The 17,473-nt window shown below is 35.3% G+C and overlaps 1 protein-coding gene across 4 annotated transcripts in view; it reads left to right on the top strand.

The window, feature by feature from the left end:
• The window catches only part of C1GALT1 (core 1 synthase, glycoprotein-N-acetylgalactosamine 3-beta-galactosyltransferase 1), a 37,889-nt gene extending 21,081 nt beyond the window's left edge, over positions 1-16,808 (top strand). Inside the window, exons 4-6 of one of the 4 annotated variants that reach the window (XR_004137779.2) lie at positions 3,738-3,962; positions 15,861-16,012; positions 16,382-16,808. Coding sequence is in view for 2 of the 4 variants with exons in the window: in XM_010979626.3 (XP_010977928.2) it covers positions 3,738-3,956 (219 nt within the window). In the remaining 2 variants the exon portion in view is untranslated. Of the gene's footprint in view, positions 1-3,737; positions 8,051-15,860 lie in introns of those variants that run through there. The other 3 variants (XR_837106.3, XM_010979626.3, XM_031454941.2) reach the window with 3 other exon arrangements.
• The last annotated feature ends 665 nt before the right edge of the window (positions 16,809-17,473 follow it).

Below are 17,473 nucleotides of genomic sequence, written 5' to 3'. Positions count from 1 at the left end.
GTTAGAGTAAACATTCTGTTGGGATAAAATTCCATTTTAATAAATAAACGTTTTAAAGTTCAGTTTTATGTAATGAGGTTATTTGAAACTGTGTGCTAGCATTTTATTGCTATTATAAATGCAAGAATTTCCTAAACTGTAGAACAGATACGTTCCCAAGTCTGCCTTTTGATAGTCTATTTTCGTTTTGTTTTAGTGAGATACTATTTTAGATGCTTTTTTAGTGTAAACTTTTCTTAAACCATTCCAAGATTACTTGACCTCTTTTCTTAATTCTGCACCCCTTCCCATACAAAAATGTACCCAGACTCAAGAACATTACAGATGCAAATAACAAATATATCTAAATGCATGTAAGATTTTACTTAGATTATCTGATATTGGGTACACATAACAGTAATAGCAAAGGGATATAATAACAAGTAATTATACTTTGTAACAAGTAAAATATCCTACTTTCCCTTTAAGTGTACTGCCCACAATTCCCACCTACAAATAGGGTATACCTTAGAATATACCTTATATTAACAAAATCAATATTTCTACGGTACATATTTTATTTAAACTGTAGTGGCTTTTTAAATGGATGGAAAAATTTATGTTCTTCCTATAAAGATGTGTGAGTTATATTAAAGACTCTACAACAAACTTGCAAGTACCAAAATTGACCCAACTTTCTCATATTGCCTCTTCTCTCTCAGGAGGTTCTGTATAAATCCAGTGTGAAATCAAACTTCTGTTATTACTCATCATTTATTAAATTTTCTTCTCTCTAAGGGAGTTGCTGTTTTCAAAGCCATCCCAAATCTCATACATACACTTTTTCTGTATAGTCATCACTAAAAATACAGTGTACAAAAATTTCATCTAGCAGGTGAGGGTGTGAAACATTCTAATTGATCAAAGAATTATATTCTTAAGTTGGTTGCTCAGAACTAACTCTTCATACAGTTCCCTTCTCACTTCCCTAGAAGTGAGTCTGTTCCATAGGGATAAAGTCTTTTCCCCAGGACTATGGTCTGTTCTCTAGCAACAGATGTTTCACCAGAGAATTTGCAAACTGTCTTGATACAGTGGATTTAAAATATAGTGGATTTTAAAATGTTTATATATATATATATATATATATTTATCTCCATCCCTCTATTTGTGAAATTACCTTTTTGTATGTCAGAAATGATCAAATATGGTTTATTATATTAATCCTTCAGTTTATTATTTATATTAACTCTAATCCATTTGAAACTTACTAGTATATTGGTGACATAGAGAATGCCTGATTTTTCCAAATTGTTAACTAATTCTTCTACTGCCATTTATTAACTGAGTCTTATTTTCACTGCTTATTTAAACATGCTTCCATTATTTATCATTCACTATAGCATTACTTGTAGTTGGATCAGTATCTGGGATTTCAGTTCTGTTCTCTTGTTCTGTTCGGTTTTGGCTCAGCACCATACTGTTTTGAACCTTGTAGCTTTACAATTTTTTTGTTATTAGTCTAAAAGTATGTATTCCTCTCCTTTTTTTTTTTCTCTCTTTTCCTTTAAAAATTTCTTTTGGCAACTCTCATGTCTTTATCATTGTGATAAAGATTTATTAATTTAGGGACAGTGGACACCTTTGCCCAGGATTTTTTAAGTTGCCTTTTAGGTGCATTAGTAAAGTTTTATACTTTTCTTCAAATAGATCTTTATTTCTTCTTAAGTATCTCCCTAGGTTTTTAATGTTTTTGTTACCCTTCTTCTTGGGCTTTTTCTTAAAACTTTTTAACTGGTATATATATATGAAAGCTGTTTTTTTTAAAAAACGTCTTTAAAATCTGGCTCCATTCCTGGATTTTTTTATTTCTGATGATTTTTCACTCAACTTTCTTGAATTTTGGAGGTAACCATATGAAAAGAACTAGGTATTTTGTTTCTAATAATTATTGCTTTTTCTTTTATTGCCTATAAAGCTTAATAATAACACTATCTTGGCCATTCAGTAAAAAAAAGAAAAAAAGAAAAAAAACAGCCCAATAGAGTATAACATAAATGCAGTAAATCTTATCAAAAATGTTATTGCAATATTTCAGAGTTATATAAAATTGCTTCCAGAGAGGATCAATAACTTATTATCAGCTACCCTTGTTCTGCACTGGTGACTGTAGTAGCCACTAACCACATAGGACTCGGAGTGCTTGAAATGTGGCTAACCAAATTGAGATATGCTCAGCTATAAAAGTCATACGTGATTTCAAGGACTTATCACAAATAAAAGGAATGATTTCATTAATAATTTTAAAAATATTGATCACTATTGAAATATTAAGAGAGTAATATGGATTTATTCAGTTAAATTATATTCAAATTACTTTCATCTATTTCTTTTTACTTTTTAAACAATGGCTACTGCATTATCTGGCTTACATTCATCTGTTGGACAGAAATGGTGTGATAATCACAAGTTGACTTATCTGTTTACTTTTCATATTTATTCCTATTCTTAACTTCCCTAATGATGTAAAAGTAGGCACCAGATAATTTTACAGTATCTGCATGGTTGTCCAAGAAACCCATCTATCCGGTGTTATTTTCAAAGGAAGGTCAGAGACAAGACCAGAGAAAATACAATGAACAATTTCTTAATAATTTTTACTGCATTATAAGCTACATACTTCCAAACATGAATTACTAAATGTTCGGTTTGATAGGGCAGTATGAATCTTCTCTGGGAACTTACCAGACTATCTTTCTCCCTAGGTCCTTGCAAAGACATTAGGTAGAGTCTTAAGTTTTGTTGGAGTCAACTGAATGAAACAGTCTCCAGATACCAATTCTGTCCCTAAAATGACCTTGTGACTACTTAATTCTGGGACTAGTTTTTTAAATTTCTATTTTCTTTATTTTCATTCCTCTTTGTTTGTTTATTATATTTTTGTGATTTTGGTTTTATCTTGTTTTAAATCTGCTCTCATACCAATTCTGTCACAAATCCATGAGAAATATATAACTGAACAAAGGTTTAACTCTGACCTCCTTACTGAGAGCCACCTGAACGTGATTATCTTGTCAGTAATAGCTAACATTTATTGAGTATGTACTGTGAGTAAAGCATGGTACCAAGCATTTTATACACATCCTCTCCTTTAAGTAACCATCTTTTGAAGATGGGGAAATTGAAGCTTATAGAGATTAAATAACTTGCTCAAGATTATACACTGGTAGGCAAAATTTGGACTCAAACTGAGGTGTGACTCAGCATTTCCTCTCTTAAATACTATACTGTTTGGGTTGATGTATAGATGAAGTATTAGGTTGCAGACACGTAATGGGCAAGGCTTTGTAGTTATTGAATGTTCCAAAGGTGTCTTTCTGAGGCTGAGCCAAGCAAAACTTCATAGAAAATTATGAAGAGAAAGCAAAAGTTGGAGAAATAGAGCTTAATCCTTTGTCTAGCTGCCATTTCATTTGAAGAAGTCTCAGGATTTTTTTCTGCTAAAACACTGTAGGGTATGAGAGAATATTATTTCAGTTAGATATACTTTAGCAATTTCACATTTAATTTTAAATCAGTGGGAACTCTGAAAACTCTTGGTTTCTTTCACAGGTCTAATAAATTATGTGCCTCTGCTTTACTTTGCTAGCTTTAATGCTTGGACTCTATTAAAATTGGTGTTCCTTTATCAGTATGTGAATATTGTATGTTTATAGTGTGCTATTTATTAATAATACCTGTTTCCTCTACTTTTTTAGGGTCCTGGTTGCTGTTCTGACCTTGCAGTTTCTTTTCACTATGTTGATCCTACAACTATGTATGAGTTAGAATACCTCGTTTATCATCTTCGTCCATATGGTTATTTATACAGATATCAACCTGCCTTACCTGAGAATATGCTAAAGGAAATAAGTCAAGTGTACAAACATGAAGATCCAAAAGTAAAACAGGAGCCCTCGAAAGAGAAACATACATGAACATAGGTAAAATGTCTAGCATTGCACTGAAGAACTTTTTGCGTTTCTTATATAGAACACTGGAATCCCAGTGAGGAATTCTTTTGAAGTGAACATTCCATATTAGAAATTTTTCATATGACTGATGTAAACTGAAGCTTTAAGTGAGCTGTGAAGTCTGTTAAAGTGTGTTTTGATACAGTTATATATATATATATATATATATATATATATATATATATGAAAAACTTGTGTTTTTAAAATGGTGGCCAGGCAGAGGGACTAGAAAAGATTTTGTTGGTTGTTCCTGACCACATGTATTGCTTTCACTGAGAAACTTAAATAATTAAATTTGCTAAAACTACACTGCACCCTGTTAGTAACGCACACACACACACACACACACGCACACGATGCTAAACAGATCTGCCTTAAAGAAAATTTTAGAAGGAAATATTATTGCTCAGTGTTGTTTATAAACTCAAGACATGAGTTTATATTTGCAGTATGATATAAATGAACCAAACTCCACCTCCCCCAAAACACTTGCAGTTTTTTGTCTAATGAAAATTTTGCTGTGACTATAATTGGCAGTATTTCCTCCAGAAGGTAGAGTGAGAATAGCACTTGTCCTAAAGTGCATTAATAAAACCACATTTTGAAATTATCATCGGCCTTGACTGTATTATATACTTGGTTCTAATTGGTAGTTAACCTTTTACTGAGTCCCTGTTGTGTCTTTTCTAAATATGTTTAACCGTTCTTGAATACCATTCTCAACTGTTAATATTTATTTACTGAAAGCATTAATAGCATTCTATAAACATGCATTTTAAATGTTTTATTCCCAAATTTACCCATTGTTAATTATGGGTACGTAATAAATAGTAAATGTAATGCTATTTGGGGATGCTTTTCTTATATCAGTACCACTCTCAGGAATCACTAAGTGACATTTTAAATTGACTATTTAAAACTCTTTCCAGCTACATAATTATAGTTCCTTGTGTTCTCATCCTGTTGAGAGATAAGAACTTTGTTTGTGCCTTTCATAGCTTGTTTAAACCAGAGTTTTGAAATTCATTTTCAGGATCTAAAATGGCTATTAGTTACACTGGCAAAATAATTTGCAACATTTTGACCAGAGTTAATTAAAATGCAGAATGCTTAGGCAAACTCAAATATGTCAGATATTAACACCAAATACTTAATTTATGAATAACAGCCTGAATTTTGATGCTAACTTATTATTTGGGAATAATTATTTTTACCAGTGGAGCTGAATACCAGTTCAAGACTGTCATCAAAATACATTCATAAATGTTTTGTTTTAATTTTAGTGACCCTCTATTTAAAGAATTTTTGGAAGGAAGGAAAATTTTAAATTTTTGTTGTCTTTAGCAAATTATCTGAGTGTATCATAACAATTCTTTATAGACTTTCTATGAGATTATCTTAAATGTTAATAATTTACATTTCTCTTATGTTTATCATTATGCTAATTTTATGTGGCTCTCATGCCACTGATCTGCTGCTTAGCTAAATAGTTCATATTTATTGTGCCAAAACATGTCAAAACCATGACCTCTTTGGATGGTGTATTTGAGAGGATGTTCATCTTTGTGGCTAATTATAGATTACTCTGTCCACATAGTGAAAACTCACACCCACTTCTACGTATTAAATTGTTTTTTATTGTTATCATGGTGATACCGTCTGCCAGAATTTCAAGGTATTCATTCTGTTCTTTGAACAACTCTTCACCTTGGTGGTGATAGGAATTTATTTGCAGTCTGTATGTGCTACTTTTTTGTACTAGAAGTATAAATGGTTTACCATAAAATGCAAAAATCTTAAAATTGGCTCATAGGAAATCAACATTGTGATGCATCCTAGGGTCTGGAGTTGGACTGCCTGGGTTTAAATTCTGGCTCTATCACGAGTTTTGTAACCTTGAGCAATTTACTTGATCTCTCTGTGCCTCGTTTTCGTCATCTGTAAATTAGGGACAATGATACTACCTACCTCACAGGATTTTTATGAGGATTAATGTATGAATTTTAAGAACACTGTTTTACCCTGAGTATGGAGTGCTACGCATAGTTTTCTTAGTGTTCTACTACCTTAGAGTGTAAATACTCGTTTTAAATAAATGAAAATCTGCTTTAATCAAATCAGATATTTAAAGGAAATACTTCATACATTTCTTATAATAAGTAATAGCTAGTTTTCATTTGATGCCTACTGGATGCCAGGTAATATGCTTAGATACTCTGTGTACATTAGTGTTAATCCTCACAAATTGGATGTTATGCCTATATTATAAATGAGAAAACTGAGGCTCAGAGAATTAAAGTTATTTTTCACGGTCCCAAAACTAGTAAGTAACAGAGCTAGAATTTATACTCAAAACCTGTGTGTTCTTTCTACCACGTCAGCCTTGAGGTTAGTCATTTAGCATTATTTCCATTTTTACTCAGACATGTGACATCTGATACATTAGCCAGTAATAATCAAATTAACCAGCCAGATTGTTATAGTGATTCTCAAATTGTGGTTCTTACATTCTTGCCTGAGAGCTTGTTAAAATGCAGATTTCAAGACCCTAATCCCAGAAATTCTGATTGTAGCATGAGGCCCAGGAGTATGCATTCTTGCCAGACGCCCTTGAGCATTGATTCTCAAAGTATAGTCCCAACCAGCAGTACTAACATCACCTGGGGACTTGGTAATACCTCCTTCCCTGGGCCTTACCCCAGACTTTCTGAATCAGAAACCATAGCGGTAGAGGCTAGCCCTCAAGGTGAGTCTTATTCATGTAGTCCCCTAAAACCAGGTGACTCTGATGCAAATGATCCTTGGAACATGCTGAGGATTACTGCCCCATAAGTAAGGTGTCTTTCAAAGATTTGGATAAAGCATATTTTAAATCATTGTAGTCCAAGCTCACAGTGTATTAAATGTAAAAGACTTAAGATATTTAAAGGGTCAGTGGATCATTCATTTTGGCAAAGCTCTTTAACTCCTTCATAGTGACTAATACCAGAGCTCACATTAAAGTATGAAGTTTAGTAATTTCATATTGTGGCAGGAAATGTTCAAGTACTAGTAAGTACATATTAATTCAGTAAGAGCATACCTAAATGAATGCATCAAAAATGCCCACAAGTATTAGTAAAAAATTTTAAACAGAGGTAGCAAAGTACTATGTTATAATATGCAGAATGTTTTTCTGCTAGTTCATACTATCAAAATTTCATCACTTTTAAGAATCAGTTGACTGTCCTATATGACCTAATAAAGCAAAAAACTCTCCAAATATTTGTTAGAGCACATAAAACCAGATTTCATGATGATAAAGACTTACTGTCCTTTAAATTAAGATTTTTATCATCTGGGTAAATGATTTTCATGTGGTCTCAAAATATAAGGCTTTTACTATCTTATGTTCTCCAATAACAGTATATTTGTGTTTTCAAGTGAGAAGTTCATAAATGATACAAAGCAGATTTTGTCCCAGAATTCAATTATTTATTTTCAAATACCTTAACCTTTGGAGATTTTGTTACTGTAAGAAGATTTGAAAATAAATCACAGACCAGTTTTTAAATATTTTTAAAAAAAACATGGTAATTGGATTTGAGCATAAAATTTGCTAACTGGTTATTTTCATAATTGTTTGAGTATTAATTTTTCACTTCCTTGAGCCTGTCATACTATGTTACTACCAGACTGAGGCTTGAAATATCCCTCACTTGATTGATTAGATCAAGTCTGCCCTTTTATTTCTTTAGAGTATTCTTTGACAGTTTCTGCTTCTTTGTATTTATAGCCCATCTTTATTTCCTTGATTACTAATTTCCATTTCCTAACTACTCTTAATGCTGCCTCTCACAAGGTTAATTTGGCTGTTATTAGTAATTAGAGTGTGTATGTATCACTTACTGGTAATTTTATACCTATTAACTTTAGGTTTCCCTATGAGATTGGAAGTAAAAATCTGTCTTAAGAATAAAGCCTGCTGGCTCTCAGGATACTTGCCCTACTGAAAAATCTACAATTTTAAACTAATTCTACATACACAGTTATTAAATAAAGTTATTTGTATTCGACCACTCCCCCTCTTCCCCTTTTTTCAAAACAAAAAAACCTCATTTGCCTCATTTCTCTACTTATTTATGGTAGGCTTGACAGAGCATACTTAAAAAATCTGGAGAACAACCTGTGGTTTATTTTATGCTAAATGTAACCTCTATTGATTTAAAAAAATGACTTATGTTTATATATTGGAGTTGAAATAGAAATTTTAATACAGATTAGAGTAAGATATTTTATAAATTCTCTTTAGAGAAACCAACTCTAAAACTAGTTTTAGAATTGAATAGTACTCTATTTCAACCCCTTTACCTCTCTAGTTTTTAGTTTATATCAATTAAGTTTAAATAACTTTGCAGGGCCCTGCAAATTAATAATCCATATAAAGTATATTATTAGAGGGAACTAATCTTACTGCTAAGCAGTGTGTTATATTACACAGTGAATGTTTGTGTTTTGGAATTTTAAAATTATGTAAGGTGATAGTATCATGAATGGCCTAAAAATGTCTGGTGACTTGCTTATTTTAAGTGATCACCAGTAAGTCAGAAAAATGTATTTTTAAATGTTTTTTAAAGTGCCTTTTGAACATTTTTAAACAATGGATTTAAGCAACTGCATAAAATAAATTACCATGTTTAAAGCTGTTTTATCTGATTATTTTTAACTGATGTAAAAGTTGCGGGAAAAACATTGTCTTTAATGAGTAATTTAGAGGTTATTTTACTAAAAATATTAAATTGTTTTCCCATCAAAATTATTCAGTTTAAACAGGCTTAAATAATTTTTTACTGCAGTATGTATTGTTTTTCTATAAAGCAGCAGAATATTCCACCTCTGATTTGAAATAATGTACCTTAAAAAATAGAAATACACATGCTGTAGTCCAGGTAAGTGTGTTTCTGTGCATGTAGGTAATAATTGTGTCCAGCATCTCGTAGAAATACAGTAATGAGCAAGATAAACAGGATTCTTGTTCTCATAGAGCCTTATTCTACAGCTAGACAATAAACAAGTTAATAGATGAAGGAACAAGTTATTTCAGAGAGTAGTGTTAGGAAAATAAACAGCTGTATGGGTAGAGCAGTGTTCTGGGTGGAGCGTCAGGGAAGACCTCTGAAGAGGTAATGTTTGAGATGAACTGAATGACAGGCATTTTATATACTTCAAAAGTTATTTAAATCTATGAAATTCTTTGCTGCTACTATGTAAAAAATAGTATTTCCCATCTTTGCTTAATCGTGATCTCGACATATATGAAGGCTCACTGAAATGTGATCTGTAGGCCAAAAATGTTGTGGTTTTAGGCGTATTTCATCCAGAGCTCAGGTTTCTTGATGTTAGGTCAGTCTGGGACTTCTGGGATATAAATAAAAATTGACCTACCTCTTCCTAAGCAAACTACTACAAATGTTCATAAGGCCCCTAGACCTAGCCTGTCTGCCTCAATTTTCAGTAACGTTCTACCCTGTATGTTCCTTATTAGTGCACATGTACATATATGTATGTGGACATACACATGTATATGCATGTATATGCATACACTGTGATTTGGATTAAGCAGCTTTAGAAAAGCTGAGGAGATAAATGCCACTTTGTGTTGATGTAGTAGCAGAAGTGTACAATTAACATTCAGAAAGCCACATGTTTTCCAATTAGTTGTATTTAGTTGTACTGCTAATTAAATAAATCAAAAAAGAGATTTATTTACCCAAATACATACAGATTTACTACCTATTTTAAGTTTTCCAAAGGTATGGTCCTGGAAGGAATACAAGATTATTGTTGAATTTATCTTCTTGCTAAAGGAAAGGGCTCTACCTCAAACATATGTTACATCAGATCTAATAATGCTGACAATATAGATTGTGCAAATAGAAATTCCTTTAGTGTTTAATTGAAACTGAATGAACATTGAATAATGAGTTGATGAAGTTCAGCAACACTGACATTCTCCAGATAAATCTGTATTAATAAAACATGGAAGTAAACTTTGTTTTGCCATAAATTTGATTTGTTGCTAATTAATGAATTTAGCATGGCTTCCTGGAGCTTTAACTACTGTAATTCGTAAAACTATCTTTGTGTTCATCATTTCTTCTGCCAAAAGAACCACCAGTTGTTTGTGCCAGTATTTCTTATATTCTCTTATTGATACTTCTTTCCAGGACTGAAAATTTGTTCAGGGCATTTACACCTTTTTCCCCTGTATGTTGAATACACCTACTTACTTTGCAAGAATGAAATACACATTGTCTCTCTTTTTTTTGTCTGCTGAGACTCAGTCTTAGGACTTCAGCTATTTGGGTTTTCTAAGGAATGTCTAGATGGACAATTAACATTACCTCCTTATTTGTAGAACTGATAGGTGATGTGTCATCATAGAACTAATTTAAGTGCAGCATCAGTCTTAACACCTCATTGTTTTGATTTTTGTCAGCTTCAAATGTTTTTTCATAGAGCTCAATCTATACTATATTGCCTTTCCTCCTATTCCTGTAACACTAGAATCATATTCCTGGTAGCATTTAGGTTGAATTTCACTTTCCATTAATTTTGTTGTTGTTAGATTGTAGAGAAATGGTGATTAAAATCTAGAAAGTAGTTTGAAAGAGAAGTAACTTTCATCTTTTTCTTTAGTTTTATACAAGGCTGTCTACCTTGTAACTGCACTGTTCAGTCAAGTGTGTACGTGCATGTGTGTGAGAGACAGGAATAGAAATGGTTATTTTAATAGTGAATTTTTTTCTTTAAAATACTAAAACTTGCTTTTTCGTGCTGATTAGGCTTATGTAATAAGTAATTTTATTTGATGAAAGTATACGCTTAGAATAATTGGGCGTTAGGGGCAGGGTATATAGCTCAGTGGTAGAGCGCATGCTTATTTAGCATGCGTGAGATCCTGGGTTCAATCCCTAGTCCCTCTGTTAAAAATAGATAAATAAATCTAATTACGTCCCCACCCCCAAATTTTTTTAAAAAGACTAATTGAGCATAGAAATGATTTATTGTTCATAAAAATTAAATGGTCTATTTGTAAAAATTTAAAAAAAAAGCCTGCTTGCCTGGTTGAATCGTCCCTCACTTCTTGCCTTTGTACTTCTGACTCTGAACTTTCCCTTCTTTTCTTCTGTCATCCCATGTCTTGTCTTTTTTCCCTTTTCTTCCCATTGACAGCAATTCTTTTGTTTCTTTAGATTTTTTTACTGCCCCATTTTCTATTGGCAGATGTATTTTAAAGATTTTTTAAAAAATCATATTTCTTTTGTGAATTTGAACTCCCTTTCACCAGCTGAAGAAACTTTCCTAGATTTAACTGAAAGAAGGAAGATTCAGGACTCAGAGAGTACATGCCAGCAAAATCCTAGAATTTCCTCTTCCCTATGAAAATGTTCCCATCTAGAACCAACCCAACAAAAATATGAGTGCATTTTTTAAAATACTTGAAAATCAGTGAGAATCTGCCTTATTTTTAACCCCAAATAGGTATTGTCTTGTCTGGCAAAAGTGGTGCATGAGGTTTTGAATGGCACTCATTGTGCAGAGGTAACTCTAAGGAACAGAATCCCAAGTATTTTTTACTTTATTTGAAACAATAAGGCAGAGGATTCTCTGGTTGGCGATTGCCTGCTTCTCTGGGCACTGTCATCTTGTGCTGCGACTTTGTCCTACCATTGCGTTTGGCCCTGAGGAAGGGACTTGTCTTTTCCCCTATTACCACAGCACAGTAGAGCCCAGATGTTTCTGAATGTTCCAGAGTAACAGAAGAAAAAGTCCAGAGAATAATTTATGAGAGCTGCCCAGACCCAGTGGGATCTTCTTGCCATCCCCACCCCACCAAGCTGCTTTTCCTTGCCACCTGTTTGCAAGGCACCAGAGGGAGCTGAGGCACCCCCATGAGAAGCATTCCAGATACCACCTTATCTTTAGAGTCTCAGCCAAGTTGATATCTACCCTCTGAAAAATGAGGAAGATTTCCCCTCACCCCAGTGTAAAGCTCTCACTCCACTTCCTGCTGGAGGACTGACCCCTCCCCTGGGAAACAGACATTAAAAACATTCACTCTCTTCAGAGGAAATCCCATCCTTACCCAGAGGACTGTGGTCTGGATTTGTGGCCCCAATAAGAAAATTATTATACATAATAATCTGACATCAATATGTTTCATGAAGTCTTTTTTTTGTTGTTCTTAAATCACATGTTGAGCAGCAAAAGCCAAACCCAGGCTACACCAGGCTCTTTCCTGGTCCTGTTTCATCTCACTGCATTAAAGGGTTTCACATATGTCTTAGGATCCAGTTTCAGCTGCAGTCACTTGACTATATATTACTAGACAGCCTTGAAATTTAACAGAATGTTACTTTATAATTTCATTTCTATCATGTTCCTTTTCAAAATTAGCCACTTTCAAATCAATCTTCATCCTTTTTTAAAACACCAAAATTTTAGAAGTGGAAGCAGAAAAAAAGAGTTGAGAAGTAAGTGAATCACTTGTGTTTTCTTAGTGATCCTAAATTTCACATGGGCCCAGCTATTTCTGAGATCCTTAAAGTAGTAATGACATTTATTGTTATTTTTCATCTAAAAGTTGCATTTTACAAGACTAGACCTTCTTTTCACGTTTTATTGACCTTACACTCTCTTAAGCTACTAAATCCTCAAACAAAATTTACCACATGGAAAACTGGTGTTCGGAGATCAGGTGACTGTGAACAAGTGAAGCAGAACTGAATGGTGAAATTTGACGAATCTGAAGCTTCAAAGCACGTCTGATCCAGTCTACTTTATGATATACTGACTTAGAGGGGGAAAGAAATGAAAAACTGCTTGGTGCTCACAAATATCAAAATCACAAATGACCTCATTTAGGGCTAATCGATTACCTCACAATATTGTAAATTAGTGCTTTAATATAGAATCTTTGCTATGTATGAAGCAGTAGTAATTTATTTGATCCCTTCCTAATTCAATAGTGTTTATAAATCCTAAACTTAGAGACTGTTTTCGAAATTTGCTCTTTGATAACTCTAGATCACTGCATAGAATTATCTGAAGCTCACTTACCAGAATGTCCTTTAAAAGATTTTCTTTTTTCTCCTTTGTATCTAAAATTTCTGGTATAGAATTACCCAAACTTTTTGCCATCACTAAAATTCAAGTAAGTGAAACAAGGTAAATAGAAGGTGTGAAAATGTGAGGCAGTGACTTTACCCAAAAGCACAGTTATTATCATCAGTTGGATTTTTTTTTTTAATGAAGTTTAAGAAAGTAGATTGGTTTCCTTGAACCCTTTTTCTCCAGACTCCAGCTTATGTGCTAGGATGGTAAGATGGCAATGGTTTCCTCTCTAGAATAGTTACTGTATTTCTCAGAGCTGACAGTTAAAAATTAACCTCCCCCATTGCATGGCTTGTTAAAGTTAGGAACTGCCACAGTGACTTCCTCTTTTGCCTCTCCCTCAGGTAATTCTTCCCAGGGTTCACCCCATACTGTTCTGTAAACACGAGGTCAACAAATATTTGTTTTATTCTCTTGGCTTTAATGTAAATCAAAATCACACCCAGCAGCCTGTCATGTAGTAATGCAGACATCAGATCTCCTAATAACCCTAATTCTAAGCCGGTCAGTCCACACCCTCTTTTGTGTGAGAGTGACAGAAGCAGTCTGACAAGAAACAATCCGGCTTCTGGAGCCAAGGCACACTAAAATGTAAGAAAAACTGGCATAATAGGATGATTCGCTTTAGGCCTAGAGGAGTCGTGAACAGTAAATCTAGCCCAGACCCCCTGGACTGCGACCACAGCGCACAGATGTGTTACAATATCAGGTTTAAGTAATGAAGTCTCAATCTGAGATCTTTTTAGTTGAGCAAGTATTTATGGACGACCTACTGCAAACTTCTTGGGGAGGTACAAAGGTAAATGAGAAGTAATTCCTGCTGTCTGTGAATCTGCAATGTCATCTTTCTAGTTTTCAACTAAATATATAATTCAGTTTTCTCCAATTCTCTGTTTTTATTCTTACATCTCTTCATGTAAGATTTTCTCCTAGAAGTCATTTAATATAATGTTCATAAAATTCCAACTGGTAATTTTATTTTTTGCTCTCAGTTTATCTCTACTCTGAGATTAAGTCCAGGGTGCTGAATGGGTGAGTTGAAGAATAGTAATTCCAATCAACTATGCCAGCAAACTGAAATCACATTAGGCATGTGGTTCTAACATACAAAATCAAAATTAACATATTTGCAATGTGTGCCTCTCTGAACTGTTATCTTTTGGAACTCTTTTTGACAGATGAAATTGAGACTTTAAAAAAGAAAAATTGAAGCTCCTGATGCAGTTTTAAAATCCAATAATTTTCCAGTCATATTTTATACTGCTAGATCATTTGCCCATCTTTCTCAAATTAAACACACATGTGCCTGGACACACACGCACAGACACAACCACTTTGGAAACCACTGGTGAACAATCTATCCTCAGGTTTAATGGGATGTGTTAGGACGTGTTGCTGGCCTGAAATGAGCTTGCAGGAACGTGGATGGGAAGTGCCCTTGGGATCCACACGTATGGGAAGTAGAGGAAACAAGTTTGTGCAGAGGCATGTGGTAAACTGCAAAGCAGACCTAACAAAGGACTGAGCCAGTCCCTCAGAAACTCTGGAGCTGGGATGGCCCTTTGGTCTTGTCCTACCTGGGGCAAGGCTGCCTGGCCCTTACACACCAATACAGATATCCCCTGATTTTCAAAAGTTGCTTTCCTCCACGTTACTTTTACTAAACACCTGTTTTAGTACCTATTTTTGCTAACCCAAAGAAATCCGAAGAGGATTTTTGCTTTTACGAAAAAAGGTGAAAAGTGAAAATAGCATTCAGCTTTGGTTTTGCAGCGATCAGAGTCCTTACAGAGGCAGCACACACATGAACAGAGCAGTGAGGTGACACCACCAGGCTCCTTCCCTGAGAACTGTACTGAGATCTCAGCATCAAGCCATGATAGCTTTGAACTGTGTGAGTATCTGTGTGGTATCTTGGTGTATTTTGTGCATCTGTTAGCAGGATGTGTCCTAAGGGAACTGCTTCCTCGCATTATGCCATTTCAGCTTATGAAAGCTTTTATAGGAACGCTATACTTTCAGATAGCTGAGAAACCTGTATTTACCAGGTTACTGGATGAAGAGTGCCCAGGGAGAAGGCACGATCTTAGACAAGATAGCGCTCTTCAGCTGAGGGTAATTCCCTAAGAGGAGCTTGGCTGAGGGCCATCAGCTGCCAATACCCAGCAGCTAGGGAATAGGTGCCTCAATCTTGAAGTAGGGGAGGCTGGACCACAACCCACGTTGTCCACTAAGAATCATGGTAAAAATGAGGCAATGAAAGCTCACCTATGGCTTCCTTTTTTTGTGTTTTGTTTTGGCTTTTCAAGAGTATCCAGACGTTCCCACTCTCTCTCCTCTTTGTGCTTTGATTTTCACTGCTTTAAATTTTTCCCAATTTAAAGATTGAAAATAAAGCTAAACAGTACTTTACTGAGAACTCCTTAAATGACTCTGGACAACTACCAGGTATGCTTTGCTCCAAAGAGTACTTTTCTGAACCTGTTTGGGCTTCTGAGAAAACTCAAATTGAGTTTAGGAGGCAGGGAAGTTGGGGGCTGCCTGTACAGTGTGATTGAAATGGTCATGGAGATGCCTAGGGCCATGGGTCCTGAAGTGATCTTCATTCATAACTTCCTCTGAAGCCCTGTGAGGCTTGCCTGTCTGTGTCACTCACCTGGCCCTTGGAATGCTTGTGTTGTTTATCACTTTGTGTCTAATTGGAATTCCCAGGCTTGCTGCCTGATGCCTCTGATACCTCGGGGTCACGCCAGCCTACAATTCCTCCATGTCCTTGATGGTGCATACATGTGAAGCTGGCCTCATTCCTGCCTTATACGGGAGATAAGTTATACCTAATGGAGCTGCAATAAAAGACTGAACAGGTACTAACTCTTACCTGGAGGTTGCTAAATACCACTTGATAACAAGATTGAAGGAAAGATGAGAGTCATTGCGGTAAAGATGCCAAAGAGGGTAGCTGTGATAGGCAGAATTTCTAAAATAGTCTCCCCTCCTCAAAGATGTCCCATGCTAATCCCCAGAACCTGTGGATATGATGCGATACCACTTCCACGATACTACTGTGTTTACTTCCTTAAAATAAGGAGAGTATCTTGCATTATCAAGATGAGCCCAGTGTCATCACTGGAGCCTTTATAAATGGAGAGCTTTCTCCAACTGGACTAGAAAAGGAAGTCAGATAGATTTGAAGCATGGAAGAACTTGATACATCGTTGTTGCTTTGAAGGTAGATGGGACCACATGCAAAGAGATGTGCGTGGCCTCTAGCAGCAGAGACAACCCCAGATGACATCTAGCAAGAAATGGGGGCCTCAGTCCTTGAGCTGCAAGGGACTGAGTTCTGCCAACAACCTCAATGAGCCTGGAAGTGTATTCTTTACCCAAGCCTCCAGATAGGAGTCCAGCCCAGCCAACTCCTTGATTTTAGCCTGAGACATTCAGCATGGAATCCAGTCTTACCTGCCTGGACCTGGAACCTACAGAACTGTGAGATTATAAACTGGTGTTGTTTTAAGCTGCTAAATTTGTGGTAACTTGTTACTGCAGCAGTAGAGACCTAATACAGTAGCTCTCTGTATCTAAAACTCTGTTTAGTTGTGTTTGTTCATTTGTTTTGTTTTTTAGATTCCACATATAAGTAAAATCATACAGTATTTTTCTTTGTCTGACTCATTTCACTTTAGCGTGAGAACCTCCTGGTCTATCCTTGTTGTCACAAATGGCAAGATTTCATTCTTTTGGGGGCTGAGTAATATTCCACTGTATGTATATTCTGCATCTCTATCCATTCATGTACTGGTGAGCACTTAGGTTGCCTCCATACCTTGACTGTTGTAAATATTGCTGCACTGAACATAGGGATGCACCTCTGGCGCTTTTTTAAGCTCCTTGGATGATTCTAATATAACCAGATGGTATTTGACAACTACTGGTTTAAAGTGTGTTCCAGGGACCCCTGTGTCAGAATCCCCACGGGGCTGGGGCAGACACGATTGTCTCCCTGACAGCCATCCCCTGCTTCTCCATTCACATCAGAACCCGAGTTATATGCCTAGCCTTAGGGGATAAATCAATCACAGTTGTCTCAATTTTTCACTCTAGCTACATTATCCCATTTCATTTTCTGAAATGCCTTCCTATCTCTTTGCAGCTAGAGACAACCAGTAACACAGTTTCTGACCAAAAATATATAAGGCAACTCTGCCAGGGGAGGGAAGTTTCCAGGAAAGATTTTTCTTCTGAAGGTGCACAAGCAGAGCTGTCTGGTGCCATTCATTGAGCATGGGAGTGAGATAATATGCTACAGGAAACAGCAATATCTG

The sequence above is a fragment of the Camelus dromedarius genome, chromosome 7 (genome assembly GCF_036321535.1).
Source record: "Camelus dromedarius isolate mCamDro1 chromosome 7, mCamDro1.pat, whole genome shotgun sequence".
NCBI classification, from domain to species: Eukaryota; Metazoa; Chordata; class Mammalia; order Artiodactyla; family Camelidae; genus Camelus; species Camelus dromedarius.
The sequence above is the reverse complement of the archived record's forward strand: the minus strand, read 5'-3'. Positions and strand labels throughout refer to the sequence as shown.